Source organism: Trachemys scripta, chromosome 6 (genome assembly GCF_013100865.1).
Source record: "Trachemys scripta elegans isolate TJP31775 chromosome 6, CAS_Tse_1.0, whole genome shotgun sequence".
NCBI lineage: Eukaryota > Metazoa > Chordata > Testudines > Emydidae > Trachemys > Trachemys scripta.
In genome coordinates, this window is record NC_048303.1 from 42,635,570 (window position 1) to 42,652,914 (window position 17,345).

Sequence of the window (17,345 nt, forward strand, 5' to 3'; positions counted from 1 at the left end):
TATAAATAATGCAATTTACACAACTAATATTTAGATCCTCCTGCATACTCAGAATTGACACAGTTACTGAAATGGAAAACAGTAGAAGGAACAGGGCTTGAGATAATTCATGAGAGAATAATATCGAGTTTGTAACAGGGATTTGCTCTTCAACAGAGAAGGAAGAAAATTTAGAACTTCTTACCATCCCAGGCATCAAACATGTCTGTTATAAAATAATCGATGAAGGATATCTGAGACTTGGGGATGCTACAGGTCTTTCGATCAAATACTGGCATTACAACTGGTAGACCCTGTCTTTTCTCTTCATCTGTCTGTAGAAAACAAAGCTAATATTAGCCTTTAAAGCTTTGCCTTTGCCGTCCTAGGGTGAAGACAAGCGGAGGATTAGGTGAATTTGTAAGTAGACCAAAACAATAAGTGGTTCTTTAGCCAATCACCAGAACACAAAAACTGCTAACTAGTAGTTTAATGTGACTGATTCCTTGAGGGTGTGGGGAGGAATTGCCATGTCCTTGGTTAAAATGGATTAAAATCTACTAGTTTGAGGATCATGTTTATTTTTTGGTAGGGGGAAAAAAACCAAAACAAATCTACTTATAATAAAGTTACTAACCCTGCCACTTTCATTGTGTGGCCCCGCTGTCATTGCTGTATTGACCTAGCCACCATGCCCTATTCCATAGTCCTAGCTAGAGACCCACTACAGAGCTCTGTCCATGGTGCACAGAAGAGATACGAATAGGAAAATCTTTTCCCTCTTCTCTTTTGCCCTTTTCCTTAAGTGTAATTATACTTATTTTTATAATTATAAAAATAAATAGTATTAAGACAGATCAGACAAGCACCTAGAGCTAGAGTCGGCTGCTACCTCATGATGATAGTAAATACTAATTAAATTGTAATGTCTTTATTTCATGGTACTTTTTTTTTTAAATAATATTTTAAATCAACACAAGTCCATGTTAAGAGTTAGGGTTAGAAAGTATCCAGAGGCTTCACTCAGTGGAAGCAGAATGCCAAAACATTCTGAGAACTGTCACGTGCCATATCTCCCATTTGGATTTTGAAAGCTGAAATGTATCAACCATCTGTCTCCCGTGCAGCTCTTTGTTTCCTAGAGCACACTATTTGGGAAATCACACATGGTAAATAATATTTTGCATTGCTACAGCGGTCATTTAAGTGCTTTACGCTAAAGCCAACACTGAGATTGGGATGAGAGATCACTTCTCTCACCGCTGAAATGTTGCCACTAGTGGAGTGGAACCCAACAGCTTTTTAATAGTCCACAGTTCTTTGGAGGAGGAACTGAAAAGCATTTCATTTTTAGGAAACTGCAGGAAGTGTCTGGAGGAGGCATAATGGCATTGAAAGTTAGGAAGGAAAGCAGGACTCATGTCCCTATTCTTATGAAGGTTACCATGGAAACTTTAGTGATCACATGTGGTTGGTCTTGCATCATATCTGAAAAACAACACCTCCAATCACATAGTACTGCATAACCCCATGCTGAGATATTAGTTCAAGTATGACAGAGGGAAAAGTATCCTCTACTGAACACTAAGATCTCCCTGCAGACACAGAATTCAACTCTACTACCTTCATCTGGAAGAGTGGTTGGACTGTGGAAACAGGATTGGCGATTGTAACATGATGAGTAATTATCTCTTGGACTAGGTGGACTGAGATGATAACAGAAAGTAGAACAATTGAAGTGTAAAAGTGCTCTCCAAATAGTTTCACATTGCTAACCTAATACTAAACTCAGACTGGTGCTACAGGCAGGTCATGAATAAGGCTACGTTTAGTCACGGGTATTTTTAGTAAAAGTCATGGAGAGGTCACTGGCAATAAACAAAAATTCATGGCGGGGGGAGGTAAGGGGGGAGGCAGGAGGGCACAGAGTGGTGTGTGCTCTGAGTCCACAGGTGCTGTGGGCAGGGAGTGCAGCCGGCATGAGCCAAGCAGCAGGAGCAGACGGAATGCAGATGGTGGCATGTGGAAGCTGTGGTATGTATATGGTCCTAGCAGGGGACCTGGAACACAGGTATGTGTGTATGAAGTGTCGCCTGATAGTGTTACTGGAGGAAAAGATTAAGGGGCTAGAGATGCAGGTAGATACCCTGGTGGAGTTTAGGCGGGGGTTTGAGCAGCTGATGGAGAATAGGCAAGGAGGGGCTGAAGGAGAGTATCCTGCAGCGCAGGTAGAGGACGGTGAGAGGGGAATGGAAGGGGGAGAACATGGGAGGTGGAAGCATGTGACTGTGAGAAGCAGGCCAAGGAAAAGAAGGGCCAGCGAGGGGGGAATAGAACTCAGGAATAGGTTCGAGTGTTTGGATAGCGAGGTGGAGGGGCAGCAGGTGGCGGCTGAAGGTGGGAGAGTGAGGAAGAAGAGAAGAGCAGCTAGTCCGAGAGAGAGAGGGGAGGAGTTGATGGAGACAGCACCAATTCTGGGCCCCGGGAGGAATCAGGAAGGCACAAGGGGGAGCATAACGGAAGATAGGAACAGGCACAGGTCAGGAATACAGGGACTAGAGACTAGATTACTAGATCGCACTGTTGCCAGGCGAAGGCAGGTGTATGTAATTGGAGACTCTTTACTGAGGAGATTGGACAGGCCTGTGACCAGGGCGGACCCGGAGAACAGAAGGGTGTGCTGTCTACCGGGCGCAAAGATACGCGATGTGGACCTGCGGTTGAAAAGGATCCTAAAAGGAGCAGGTAAGAACCCCTTGATAATCCTTCATGTAGGAACGAATGACACGGCCAGGTTCTCGTTAGAGAGAATCAAGGGAGATTATGCTAGGCTGGGGAAGACGCTCAAGGAGATAGAGGCTCAGATTATCTTTAGTGGGATTCTGCCCGTTCCGAGGGAAGGGCAGCAAAGGGCTGATAGGATTGTGAGAATAAATAGTTGGCTAAGAGAGTGGTGCTATAAGGAGGGCTTTGGGATGTATGGCCACTGGGAGGCTTTCGGGGACAGACACCTGTTCTCGCGGGATGGGCTTCACCTGAGTAGGGAAGGAAATAGACTTCTGGGAGGGAGGCTGGCTCATCTTATCAAAAGAGCTTTAAACTAGGAAGTTTGGGGAGAAGGTTGGGAGATGCACAGTTAATCTCCACGCCAGATTCCAGTATGGAAAAGGTGAGTAAAATGAGAGGAGACATAGCCGGGGAGATGAGATTGGACATAGGAAGGACAGGGGGGACGGACGCAAGGAGGCCCGCAACTTATAGTGCTACGAATGGGAGACAGGCTAAACGACATACATTAGGGTGTTTATACACCAATGCCAGAAGCCTAGGTAATAAAATGGAGGAATTGGAGCTCTTGGTCCAAGAGCTGAAACCAGATGTCGTAGGAATAACGGAAACTTGGTGGAATGGCAGTCACGACTGGAACACAGGTATGGAGGGGTACACGCTGTTTAGGAAAGACCGGAACAAAGGTAAAGGTGGGGGGGTGGCATTGTATGTCAATAGTGAAATAAGCTGTAAAGAAATAATAGTTGATGGATTAGATAACACAGAGTCCGTCTGGGCAATACTCACACTGGGTAATAGGACTACCAGAGCCTCTCCGGGGATAGTGCTCGGAGTGTGCTATAGACCGCCGGGATCGACCCAGGATATGGATAAGGAACTATTTAATGTGTTTAGAGAAGTAATTACTAATAGAAACTGTGTAATTATGGGGGACTTTAACTTCCCAGATATAGATTGGGGCACAAACGCTAGTAGTAATAATAGGGCTCAGATGTTCCTAGATGTGCTTGCTGATCAATTCCTTCATCAAGTGGTAGCTGAACCGACGAGGGGGGAGGCCATTTTAGATTTGATTCTGGTAAGTAGTGAGGACCTCGTTGAGGAAGTGGTAGTGGGGGACAATTTGGGCTCCAGTGATCATGAGCTAATTCGGTTTAAAATACATGGGAGGAGTAACAGAATTAAGTCAAAGACTAGGGTTTATAATTTTAAAAAGGCCAATTTTAACAAATTAAGGGGACTGGTAAGGGAAGTGGATTGGGCAAACGGATTAATGGGTCTAAAGGCAGAAGAAGCCTGGGATTACTTCAAGTTAAAGATGCATGAGCTGTCGGAGGCCTGCATTCCAAAAAAGGGAAAAAGATTACAAAGCAGGAGATTTAGACCGAGCTGGATGAGCGACCGACTCAAAGGGGCGATTAGGAAAAAACAGAAAGCGTACAAAGAGTGGAAGAGGGGAGGGATTAGTAAAGAAACTTACCTTACCGAAGTCAGAGAATGTAGAGATAGAGTGAGAAAGGCCAAAGGCCGTGTAGAGTTGGACCTAGCGAGGGGAATTAAAAGCAATAGTAAAAGGTTTTACAGCCATATAAATAGGAAGAAAGCAAAGAAAGAAGAAGTGGGACCGCTGAAGACTATTGCCGGAGAGGAGATTAAAGACAATCTAGGCATGGCGCAATATCTCAATGAATATTTTGCATCGGTGTTTAATGAGGCCAATGAAGGTATTAGGGATACTAGCACCACTACAGAGGGGCATTCAGGATGGGGGATTACCGTATCCGAGGTAGAAACAAAACTTGAATGCCTTAATGGGGCTAAGTCGGGGGGACCGGACGATCTTCATCCGAGAATATTGAAGGAATTGGCGCGGGAAATAGCAGGCCCATTAGCGATAATATTTAATGAATCTGTAAACTCGGGGGCGGTCCCGTTAGACTGGAGAATAGCTAATGTGGTTCCTATTTTCAAGAAAGGGAAAAAAAGTGATCCGGGTAACTACAGGCCTGTTAGTTTAACATCTGTAGCGTGCAAGGTATTAGAGAAAATTCTGAAAGAGAAACTAGTTGAGGACCTGGAGGTTAGTGGCAATTGCGATAAATTACAACATGGTTTTACGAAGGGCAGATCGTGCCAAACGAATCTGATCTCCTTCTTTGAGAAAGTAACGGATTTATTAGATAAGGGAAATGCGGTGGACCTAATATACCTGGATTTCAGTAAAGCATTTGATACTGTACCCCATGAGGAATTATTGGTTAAACTGAAAAACATGGGGATCGATATGAAAATCCAGAGGTGGATAGGAAATTGGTTAATGGGGAGAATGCAGCGGGTCGTATTAAAGAGTGAACTGTCAGGTTGGAGGGAGGTTACTAGTGGAGTGCCTCAAGGTTCGGTTTTGGGACCCATTTTATTTAATCTATTTATAACTGACCTCGGAACCGAATGCAGGAGTAGGCTGATAAAGTTTGCGGATGATACGAAGGTGGGAGGCGTTGTAAATTCGGAGGAGGATAGGGATATCCTGCAGGGAGACTTGAACGAGCTTGTGAATTGGAGTATCAGGAATAGGATGAAATTTAATAGTAAAAAGTGTAAGGTGATGCATTTGGGGATAACTAATAAAAATTTTAGTTACAAGATGGGGACGCATTGGTTAGAAGTAACGGAAGAGGAGAAGGACCTAGGGGTCCTAGTAGACCGCAGGATGACTATGAGTCGACAATGCGACGTGGCGGTGAAAAAAGCCAATGCTGTCTTGGGATGCATTAGGCGAGGTATATCTAGTAGGGATAAGGAGGTCCTGCTTCCGTTGTACAAGGCGCTGGTGAGACCTCATTTGGAGTACTGTGTGCAGTTCTGGTCTCCCATGTTTAAAAAAGATGAACTCAAACTGGAACGGGTGCAGAGAAGGGCCACTAGGATGATCAGAGGAATGGAAAACCTGTCATATGAAAAGAGACTAGAGGAGCTTGGGTTGTTTAGTCTGACAAAGCGAAGGCTGAGGGGGGATATGATTGCTATCTTTAAATATATTAGAGGGATTAATACGAGGGAGGGAGAAGAATTATTCCAGCTTAGTACTAATGTGGATACGAGAACGAATGGATATAAACTGGCCGTGGGGAGGTTCAGGCTTGAAATTAGACGAAGGTTTCTGACCGTCAGAGGGGTGAAATATTGGAACGGCCTTCCGAGGGAAACGGTGGGGGCGACGGACCTGTCTGGTTTTAAGATTAAGTTAGATAAATTTATGGAGGGAATGGTTTAATGGTAAAACATAGTAGTCAAGGAAAACCAAGAAATGGTAGGTAAATTGTATAATGGCTGACAGGGGTCAGGCTGGAGACTCTTGCCTATATGCTCGGGGTCTTACTGATCGCCATATTTGGGGTCGGGAAGGAATTTTCCTCCAGGGCAGATTGGCTGAGCCTCTGGAGGTTTTTCGCCTTCCTCCGCAGCATAGGGCAGGGATCTCTAGCAGGAGGGTTTCTGCCGATTGAAGTCACCTAAAACAGGATTGGGGACTTCAACAGCAGAGTCCAGGGAAGGGGTAGGGACGGTTTTATGGCCTGCAGCATGCAGGGGGTCAGACTAGATGATCATAATGGTCCCTTCTGACCTTAAAGTCTATGAGTCTATGAGTCCATGACTTTTACTAAAATTACCCATGACTAAAACGGGGGGAGGGAAAGGCGGGGGAGACTCAGGAGATGCCACAGGAGCTGGGGAGGGGGTGCAGCCCAGGGGGGCACTGTGGGTGCTGGGGAAGGAGGTGCAGGTGCTCGGGGGCGAGTTGCGGCCCGGGGGAAGGGGGAGCGTGGGTGCTGGGAGGGGGTTGGTGGGGCTGGGGCAGGCTCCTTACCCAGCTACTGGGAAGCAGTGGCCCTAGCTCCCTAGCTCCACATGCTGCCCCAAGCCCCAGTTCTGCAGCTCCCATTGACTGGGAACTGCAGCCAATGGAAGCTGTGGGGGCAGTGCCTGGCTGCCGGCAGAGGCTGCATGTGGAGCTAGGGGAGCTGAGGGAGAGGAGCTGCCACCAGGTGAATAGCAGCCCCAACCCCAACCCCCAAAATTCTTGCTGGTGGGGGCTGGGGGGAGGGGCCTAAGACTGCCCAGCAGCAGCCAGTGCGACTGGCCTGGGGGCTGCCTGAGCTCCTCGGGCGGCTCCTGGGCCAGCCACACGGGGCTGGTGCAGAAGTCACAGAATCTGTGACAAACACGGAGCCTTAGTCATGAATAGTTGAAGGTTTAGATGTGGGCATACTTTTCTCGTATGAAACAGCGAGATCCTAGTAGTGGAAGAAAAGTAGATTAAAAACATTTCTATTTTGAATCTATAGGAATATTAGATGGACTCTGAAGTGACTAGCACAGAGTGGATGGTATGTGTGCACTTGTGTATGAGCTAATAAGATGTATTCAAATAATAATAAAAAGACATACCTGTGCAAAATATTCCTCTGAAATCCTCCCAGCCCATTCAATACACAGTTCTAAAGGGCGACAAGGATTTGCTACATCTGCACATTTTATCATCATGCGCTTGATCAGTGTCTGGTTCTCTGGAAAATTCTTTACGTTGGGTGCACATTCACAGTCACTGCCCTCACTCTGTAACAGAGGGAGTCGGTCACAGTTTGGTGGCAACATTGTACTAACAACAAGTATAAACACATCATCGTTTCATTCCTCTCTGAAACACTTCTAATAAATGCGCACCGTCTCCAATTAGATACATGGTACTCTAGATTCTGAAGAGCGGCCATACTGGGTCAGACCAATTGTCTATCTAGCCCAATATCCTGTCTTCTGATAGTGGCCAAAGCCAGATGCTTCAGAGGGAGTTAAAAGAACAGGGCAATTTATCCCATGATCCATCCCCTGTCATCCAGTCCCAGCTTCTAGCTGTCAGAGGTGTAGGGACACCCAGTGCATGGGGTTGCATCCCTGAGTATCTTGGCTAATAGCCATTCATGGACTTATGCTCCATGAACTTATCTAATTCTTTTTTGAACCCAGTGTGACAAAGTTCCTCCTTTATCTTGGTAGGTTCTGCGCTTATTGGTGGATTTTCTTGCCTCAGAGATTCACCATGTGTGTTGGGGAACAGCCCAGAGACCTTCCCCTCTGGAAGAACCCACAGTCCAGGTCAATTGGGAGGTTGGGGGGGGAACCCGGGCCTGCCCTCTACTCCAGGTTCCAGTCCAGGGCCCTGTGGACTGCAGCTGTCTATAGTGCCTCCTGTAACAGCTGCATGACAGCTACAACTCCCTGGGCTACTTACCCATGGCCTCCTCCAAACACCTTCCTTATTCTCACCACAGGACCTTCCTCCTGGTGTCTGATAATGCTTGTGCTCCTCAGTCCTCCAGCAGCACACCCTCTCAGCTCCTTGCGCCTCTTGCTCCCCGCTCCTCACACTCGCACCACAAACTGAAGCGAGCTCCTTTTAAAACCCAGGTGCCCTGATTAGCCTGCCTTAATTGATTCTAGCAGCTTCTTCTTAATTAGGACACCTGGAGCCAATTAGCTGGCCTGCCTTAACTGGTTCTAGCAGGTTCCTGATTACTCTAGTGCAGCCCCTGCTCTGGTTACTTAGGGAACAGAAAACTACTCATTCAGTGACCAGTATATTTGCCCTCTACCAGACTCCTGTATCCCACTGGTCCCGGTCTGTCACATATCCCTCCCCCTTGCTCAACGCCAAGGGGTTGGGCAGCTTGGGATGCCAGACAGTGCACACGTGACAAACCATCGCCGTTGCCATGACGGCTCCCTGCTCTGTGTTGCACATGGAACTGGAAAGGTTGGAGGGATAAGAACCATCTGGTCACCCTTGTGTTCTTCTCCTTGTTCCGCTGCATCCATTGAAGAGGGGCATGGTCGGTCACGAGGACAAATCTGCGTCCGAGCAGGTAGTAGCGCAATGTTTCCATGGCCCATTTTACAGCGAGGCATTCTCTCTCCACCACTGCATATTTTTGTTCCCTTGGAAGGAGTTTCCGACTGAGGTATGGAATTGGGTGTTCCACCTCTCCGACCATCTGTGATAGAACGGCCCCCAACCCTACTTCCAATGCATCCGTCTGCACCGTCTCCTTGGTGAAATCAGGGCTATCAGTATGGGGTTACTGCAGAGGGCAGTCCGTAGGTCTGTGAATGCTTCCTCTGCTGCGTCAGACCATCTCACCAGGTCAGGTGACCTGCGTCAGACCATCTCAGGTCCATGGGCTTTCACTAGGTCTGTCAGGGGGCTTGCCCTTGTGGCAAAGTGGGGGAAAAATCGTCGGTAATACCCCACCACACCTTGGAACGCCCGGACTTGTTTCTTGCGACTTGGTCGGGGCCAATTTTGGATGGCCTCTAACTTGCTCACTTGGTTTTACCAGAACTTTTCCCACAATGTAGCCAAGATATTTGGCCTCTGTAAACCTACAGCGCACTTGGCAGGGTTTGCTGTAAGGCCAGCTCGCCTGAAGGTATCGAGGACTGCCTCCACCTTCTCCAGGTGGGTTTCCCAGTCTGGGGTATGAATGACCACATCGTCCAAGTAGGCAGCAGCGTAACTATTATGCAGGCGTAATAGCTTGTCCATGAGGCGCTGGAAGGTAGCTGGGGCCCCATGTAGTCCAAAAGGGAGGACAGTATATTGAAAAAGATCCTCTGGTGTAGAGAACGCAGTCTTTTCCTGTGTGTCTTCTGCAAGGGGAATCTGCCAGAACCCCTTTGTCAAGTCTAGGGTAGTCAAGTACTGGGCATTACCCAGACGGTCCACTAGCTCATCTATGTGAGGTATGGGGTATGCGTCGAACTGGGATACTTCTTTAATCGCCGGAAGTCGTTGCAAAATCTTGTGGTGCCATCAGGTTTGGGCACCAGCACAATTGGGCTGGACCACTGACTGTGGGATTCTTCGATGATCCCCAACTCCAGCATTTTTTACACTTCTGCTTTTATTTCCTCCCTTTTTGCCGCTGGCACCCGATAGGGCCTCATTGTTACTCTGGCCCCAGGGTTCGTGACGATGTGGTGATATGTCTCGGTTGTTTGACCCGGTTTTGTCGAGAACACATCTTGGTTCCGGAAGATCATCTCAGACTCCTCATTCTTCTGGTCTGGTGTTAAATCGGGAGACACTCTCACCTGTTTGGAGGGCTTGTTTTCCTGGGTTAGGTCTTTTTGGACCATTGTGCATGCGTCTTGTGCATGCCAGGGTTTCAGAAGGTTAACGTGATAAATCTGTTATTGTTTTCTGCGTCCTGGCTGCTGCACCTTGTAGGTTACTTCCCCCACGGGTTCAACCACCTCATAGGGCCCCTGCCATTGGGCCAGAAGCTTGCTTTCTGCCGTGGGTACCAACACCATAACCCGATCCCCTGGTTGGAACTGGCGCACTTTTGCCTGGCGATTGTAATGGGTTCGCTGGGCCTCCTGTGCCTTCTCCAAATGTTCCCGTACAATAGGGGTAACCCAGGCTATCCGGTCTCGCATCTGCATTACATGCTCTATTATATTTCTCCCCTCATTGGGTTCCTCTTCCCAGATCTCTTTGGTGATATCTAGTATGCCACGGGGGTGACGCCCGTATAATAACTTGAATGGGGAAACCCCAGTTGAGGCCTGAGGTACCTCCCGGATAGTGAACATAAGGTAGGGTAGTAAGGTGTCCCAATCCTTCCCATCCCGACTTACCACTTTCCTTATCATAGCCTTGAGGGTTTGGTTAAACCTTTCTACCAACCCATCAGTTTGCAGATGGTAGACCGAAGTTCTCAGGGTATGTATATGGAGCAGCGCACAGAGGTCTTTCATTAGCTTCGACATAAATGGGGTTCCTTGGTCGGTTAATATCTCCTTCAGTAGCCCCATTCGGGCAAAGATCCCCACCAGCTCTTTGGCTATAGTTTTAGAGGCCGTGTTCCGCAGGGGGACGGCTTCTGGGTAGCGAGTAGCATAGTCCAAAACAACAAGTATATATTGGTGGCCCCGAGCCATCTTCTCCACTAGGTCCATAGCCATTTGCTCGAAGGGGACCTCTATGTTGGGAAGGGATACTAAAGGTGCCCTCAAGCGGGGACGGGGACTGTGCAGCTGACACTCTGGGCAGGAGGCACAGTACCTCCGCACTTCTTAATGTACTCCAGGCCAGAAGAACCATCATAGGACTCGTGCCAGGGTCTTCTCTACCCCCAAATGCCCCCCAAAAAGATGACTATGCACAAGACTTAATACAGCATTCTGGTGTTTTTGAGGTACTAGGATCTGCTGTACCTTCTGCCCCTGTACTGGTGCAACCTGATATAAGAGATCCTTCTTCATTATGAAGTAGGGTCCTGGTCCCTGGGTTTTCCCTTCCACGGGAACCCCATCTATTTCAGTCACCTCCTTCCTAATGTTGTCATACCTTGGGTCTTCTGCCTGATCCCGTCCAAAATTTCCTCTCCCGGGGCTAATCTGCCCAAGATCTAGGGGCCCAGTCTCTGTTGCTTCTACTGGTTCAGAAGCATTAGGGTGGGGGGTCAGACGCAGGTGCTTCTCCCTCCTGCGTGGCCTCCTTTTCAGCTGCGCGGATCCGCCTACCTACGAGAGCGACCCTCTGGCTTTGGGTCAGTATTCGGGTTCCCAAGGCCTTAGTTGCCCTTCTTTCCCTTTTTGTCTTTCTACCCTGTCTGGGAGTGGAGAACAAATCTGGGGATATTTCAGAGAAGATTGGGGGTTGATAGTCTGCTGTGGATGCCTCATCAGTTTTAGGGTCCCCATCTTTCTCCAATCCCCCTACTGGGAGTAAGTTTCCAAACCCTGGGAAGTCCCTCCCTATGAGCACCAGGTATGGGAATTTAGGGACTACACCTGCTGCTACCTCAGTAGTGTTCCCTTGGATCTTGATTTTTACTAGGATGGTGGGGTAGTAACTGTCCCATGGACACATGTTATCCCCGTATGTTTAACCTGCAGCAGCTGACTACGCTTCACGAGCTTCCCTGAGATAAGCGTGATAGCACTCCCCGAATCAACCAGTGCCGTGGTCCCTACCCCATTTAGTTTCACTGGTCTGGTATACATATGTGGGGTTAGTGAGACCTGCACAAGGTGGATTAGGGAGCATGGATCTGCCCAGTTCCCCAGGTTACACTGCATAGGCTCCTCAGCATTGGGACACTGTGCAGCTACGTGTCCCCATTCCCCGCAGGCATAACATCTGTATGGAGCCCTAGGCATTCCCCAGTCTCTTGGTTTGGGCAGTCTAACATCACGATCCTCTTCTCTCTGTGCTTCGACTCTTTGTGGCCTCTGATGGGCCTTCAGTCTCTCTCTTTTTCCACCTGAGCCCTCCTGGTGGCCCAGTCACCTGAACTTTAGGGCTTGGTGCTGCTAGTTTAACCCGGTTGGGTCAGCTCCCTTGCTGTCCTTGGCCTCTCTACCAGGGCAACAACTTCGTCATAGGTGGAGGGTTCGTTCTGGCTTACCCAGGCACGAAGGTCTGGTGGTAGTCCCCTCATGTATCGGTTGATGACCAGAACCGCTAGTGTCTCTTCCGGACTCTGGGACTCTGTTTGCAACCACTTTCGTGCGAGATGGATGAGGTCATACAATTGGGACCACGGGGTTTTGTCTTCCTGGTACCTCCAACCGTGATACTGCTGGGCCCGCACTGCTGTCGTTACGCCAGATCTGGCCAGGATCTCTGCTTTCAGCTGGGGGTAGTCTGCCGCAGCCTCTTCAGGCAGATCATGGTAGGCCTTCTGGGCCTCCCCACACAGGAATGGGGCAAGGTTGCCAGACCACTGATCTCGAGGCCAGGCCTCTCGTAGGGCTGTCCTTTCAAAGGCCAGAAGGTATGGCTCTACATCATCCTCCCGTGTCATTTTCTGCAGCCAATGACTGGCCCATATGAGCTGCGTCCCATCATGGCCACGATTCAGGTCTGTAAGGGACTTTACCTGGTTTACCACTTCCCGCAACATAGCTCGGTCTTGAGCAGCCTGGTCCATCAGCAGGTGATTAGTCTCTTGCTGCAGCCGCACTGCCTCCTGTTGGGCGGCTGCCTGGACATGGGTAGCCTCCTGCTGGGCTGCCATAGCTTGTATCAGTGCCCGCACTACGTCATCCATTGTGGTGAAAAAAAATAAACCCTCTTTTTAAATCACCCTCCTTCTTCTGCCGTGCTGTGCACCCCAAGATCCCACCCCTGACACCAGTGTGACAAAGTTCCTCCTCTATCTTGGTGGGTCCTGTGCTTATTGGCAGATTTTCTTGCCTCAGAGATTCACCATGTGTGTTGGGGAACAGCCCAGAGACCTTCCCCTCTGGAAGAACCCACAGTCCAGGTCAATTGGGAGGTTTGGGGGGAACCCGGGCCTGCCCTCTACTCTGGGTTCCAGTCCAGGGCCCTGTGGACTGCAGCTGTCTATAGTGCCTCCTGTAACAGCTGCATGACAGCTACAACTCCCTGGGCTACTTCCCAATGGTCTCCTCCAAACACCTTCCTTATTCTCACCACAGGACTTTCCTCCTGGTGTCTGATAACACTTGTGCTCCTCAGTCCTGCAGCAGCACTCTCTCAGCTCCTTGCGCCTCTTGCTCCCAGCTCCTCACACTCGCACCACAAACTGAAGTGAGCTCCTTTTAAAACCCAGGTGCCCTGATTAGCCTGCCTTAATTGATTCTAGCAGCTTCTTCTTAATTGGCTCCAGGTGCCCTAATTAGCCTGCCTGCCTTAACTGGTTCTAGCAGGTTCCTGATTACTCTAGTGCAGCCCCTGCTCTGGTCACTTAGGGGACAGAAAACTACTCATTCAGTGACTAGTATATTTGCCCTCTACCAGACTCCTGTACCCCATTGGTCTGGGTCTGTCACACCAGATATACTTTTGGCCTTCACAACATCCCTGCAAACAAGATCCACAGGTTGACTGTGTGTTGAACTATTTCCTTATGTTTGTTTTAAAACTGCTGCCTATTAATTTCATTGGGTGGTCCTTGGTTCTTGTGTTATGTGAAGGGGTAAATAACACTTCCTTAGTCACTATTTCCAAACCAGTCATGATTTTATAGACCTCTATCATATCCCCCCCTCAAGAGTCTCTTTTCCAAGCTGAACAGTCCCAGTCTTTTTAATTTCTCTTCATATGGAAGCTGTTCCATACCCCTAATCATTTTTGTTGCCTTTCTCTGTACTTTTAACAATTCTAATGGTCTTTTTTGAGATGAGGCGATCAGAACTGCATGCAATATTCAATGTGTGGGTGTACCATGGATTTATAGTGTGGCATTATGATATTTTCTGCCTCATTACCTATCCTTCAAGATGTTTTCAGAGGACTAGCCACAATGACTCCAAGATCTCTTTCTTCAGTGGTAATAGCTAATTTAGGCCCATCGTTTTGTACATATAGTTGGGAGTAAAGGTGCATTACTTTACATTTATTAACATTGAATGTTATCTGCCATTTTCTTTGCCCAGTCACCCAGTTTTGTGAGATCCCCTTGTAAATCTTCACAGTCTGCTTTGGACTTAACTATTTTGAGTAATTTTGTATCATCTGCAGACTTTGATATCTCACTGTTTACCCCCTTTTCCAGATAATTTCCGAGTATATTGAACAGCACAGGTCCCAGTACAGATCCTTGGGGAACCCTGCTATTTACCTCTCTCCACTGTGAAAACCGACCATTTATTCCTACCCTTTGTTTCCGGTGTTTTAATCCATGAGAGGACCTTCCCTCTTATCGCATGACTGCTTATTTTGCTTAAGAGCCTTTGGTGAGGCTTTCTGAAAGTCCAAATACACTATCCATTGGATCACCCTTGTCCACGGTTGTTAACCTCCTCAAAGAATTCTAACAGACGGGTGGGTATGATTTCACTTTACAAAAGCTGTACTGACTTTTCACCAACATATCATGTTACTCAGTTTGTATGATAATTCTGTCCTTTATTATAGTGTCAACCAATTGTCCTGGTACTGAAGTTAGGCTTATTGGCCTGTAATTGCCAGGATCGCCTCTGGCGACTTAAAAAAAGAACAACCTCAGCATCACATTAGCTATCTGCCAGTCATCTGGTACAGAGGCTGATTTAAGTGATAGATAACATGCATAGTTAAGGCTATGATTTAGTCATGGAGCCCACAGAAGTCATGGAATCCATGACTTCCAGAGACCTGAGACTTCAGCCTGCAGTGACTGGGAGCTGTGGGGTCCCCCTCTGCCTGGCTCCCAGCCGTTGGGGGGCATTGGGGCCTTGCAGCTCTGAGCCATGGAGGGACCCTGGAGCTCTGAGCCCCAACAGGTGGTGTGGGCCCGCAGCGCACCATTTTATCATGGATATTTTTAGTAAAAAGTCACGGACAGGTCACGGGCTTGCCCTGCTCCACCTGCCTGGCACTCCTGCTGGGGAGTGGGGGAAGCCCCTGGCTGGGGGAGAGGGGCGGAGGAGGAGGAGGGAGAGCGGGAAGGGGTGGAGCAGGGCAAGCCTCTGTGCCCAACCCCATTTCACCAGCAGGACCGCCGGAGGGGGACTGCAGGTGGAAGGGGTGGGGAGGAGCCCCCCGCTTGCTCTGGCCCAGGGCCCCACAAACTCCTAATCCGCCTCTGAGCACAGGCATGTTATTGTGGATTGGCTCCTTATTGAGCAATAAAACTGAGCGCTCCATGGTATTAATGCTGCTGACAAAAGTAATATATTTGTGTAATTATGTCCTCCCTTCTCCCACTACATTCAACTCAGTCAAAAATTGAAGATAAATACTTTTTATCACTAGTGCTGAAATTAATGTCTGTGTGGTTTATGAGGAAATATTTTGCAGTGACTGTTACCAATTGGCACATTACTCTTCTCTCAATATTTAACAGTTAATTTTATTCAGCATAGGTTTCCCAACAAAGAGCTGCCAAATTAATGCTTCCTTCTAACTTGTTAAAGATCAAAAATAGGAAGAGGCACCATTAACAATACCTACAACAAACTACTGCTATGGGGAAAAAAGCCTATAATATCACTCTTTTCTGTGTTGCAGTTTTATTACTCCCCAAGTCTTTGTATATTTTACAATAGTCTCTGCTATAAACTGGTAAAATAAAGGAGAGTCAATCAATCAGAGGAAATGCTTTTTATAGCTTAAAAATGCTGATTGAAGAATGTATGAAAAACATTTAGTGGCACATCAGTAAGTGCTAAATCCCTTTAGTACAGGAATGTGAGACTTTCAAAAACACTTCAGGGATTCAGGAGCACAATGACATTCAGTGGGACTAGTGCACCCAAATTCACGAGGCACTCAATTTTTGGAAAACATTAAAGCTTTAAAAATGGGAAGAAAAATATATGAAAATGGATCTACTCCTGAAAGACTTCAGAATGATTCCAGCTTAAATAATGAATAGCCAGCGCAGAGAGCTACAGCCTCAAGATTTGCATTCAGAACTATGGTTCATCTCTAAGGAAGCTATGCAGGCTGTGCAACTTCTTTCATGTTTCTACAAGTGGGAAGCTGGCCAAAGCCCACGCCCCAGCGTACCATGCCTAGCAATCTATGCAGCAACTCTGAAGATGGCAAGCAAAGAGGTTTATTCCTAAACGTGAAATGTAAGAATGGTCTTAATTTGTCAAATTGCATTCAGTCATACAAATTCTACTACAAAATTACATTCCTCAACTGAAAAAAATCCATTCCAGCTATTCACCACACCTCCATGAAACAATGGAGGAAGCAGATGTTCCTTGTTTAAGGATATGAAATAGCCAGATACAGGTAAGAGTGTAAGGATTACGGTTATCATAACAGCCTAGGTATAGTGGTGGGTGCTATCCTTCCGGAAACACTAGGTTAGGTGTAATCTCCTCTCTCCTCTTGAGTTTACAGATACAAAGGGCTTCTGTTCTTCCTATAAACATGGCAAAGTACTGTGGGAAGGATTAGTGGTAAACAGCAATAAAATGTTGGTCCACAAACCTCTCCCCCAGTTCTGTCAGCTACACTCCTGCAGTTAGGGAAGGATCTTTACTGCAGATGGGATACTATCTATGGAAAAGTCATATCTGCTATCTACTCATGTTACTGAGCAGCTGGGGATTTTTAAGACTCTGAAAGAGAGATTTGCCTATTGTCTAACAATTAAACTAGATCTTTCTACATGTATCTGACCATGCCTTCCTGGGGAGAAAGCCACTGTGTGTAGGAAAGGCTGGTGGTAATTTTATTTGCAAGAGTAAAGGAACTTTGAAATTAATAAGAAGAGACCAGAGAAGGACAACTGCCTCTCCGAACAAAAGAGACAAAGTTTAATAAACTTGGAAAATACCACGTTTTCAGGGGAGAGAGAGAGAGATTAAATCACTGTCCAAAATCCCATGACCTCATAGCGAAAGTGTTAATGCATTCTCACAACTGCCCCTTCAAAGGGTATAAAGAATATAACCGGCAGACAAAGGGGCCACTTAATACCAGAAGTAAATTCACATACCTGTATGTGAACACAGAAAATCTTGATATGAGCTTGTTTGAAGCACAGAAGCCTAAAGATGTGAGCATTTATTTCCTGAGCATTTGGTGTTTACCTAGGTAAGGT

At 47.3% G+C, this 17,345-nt stretch overlaps 1 protein-coding gene across 1 annotated transcript in view; it reads right to left on the minus strand.

Annotated features, from left to right (window-relative positions):
• The window catches only part of PDE8B (phosphodiesterase 8B), an 84,758-nt gene that overhangs the window by 2,416 nt on the left and 64,997 nt on the right, over positions 1 to 17,345 (minus strand). Inside the window, exons 19-20 of the mRNA XM_034773388.1 lie at positions 7,219 to 7,386; positions 185 to 314 (exon numbers count right to left, since the gene is read on the minus strand). Of these exons, the coding sequence (XP_034629279.1) occupies positions 185 to 314; positions 7,219 to 7,386 (298 nt within the window). The remainder of the gene's footprint in view (positions 1 to 184; positions 315 to 7,218; positions 7,387 to 17,345) is intronic.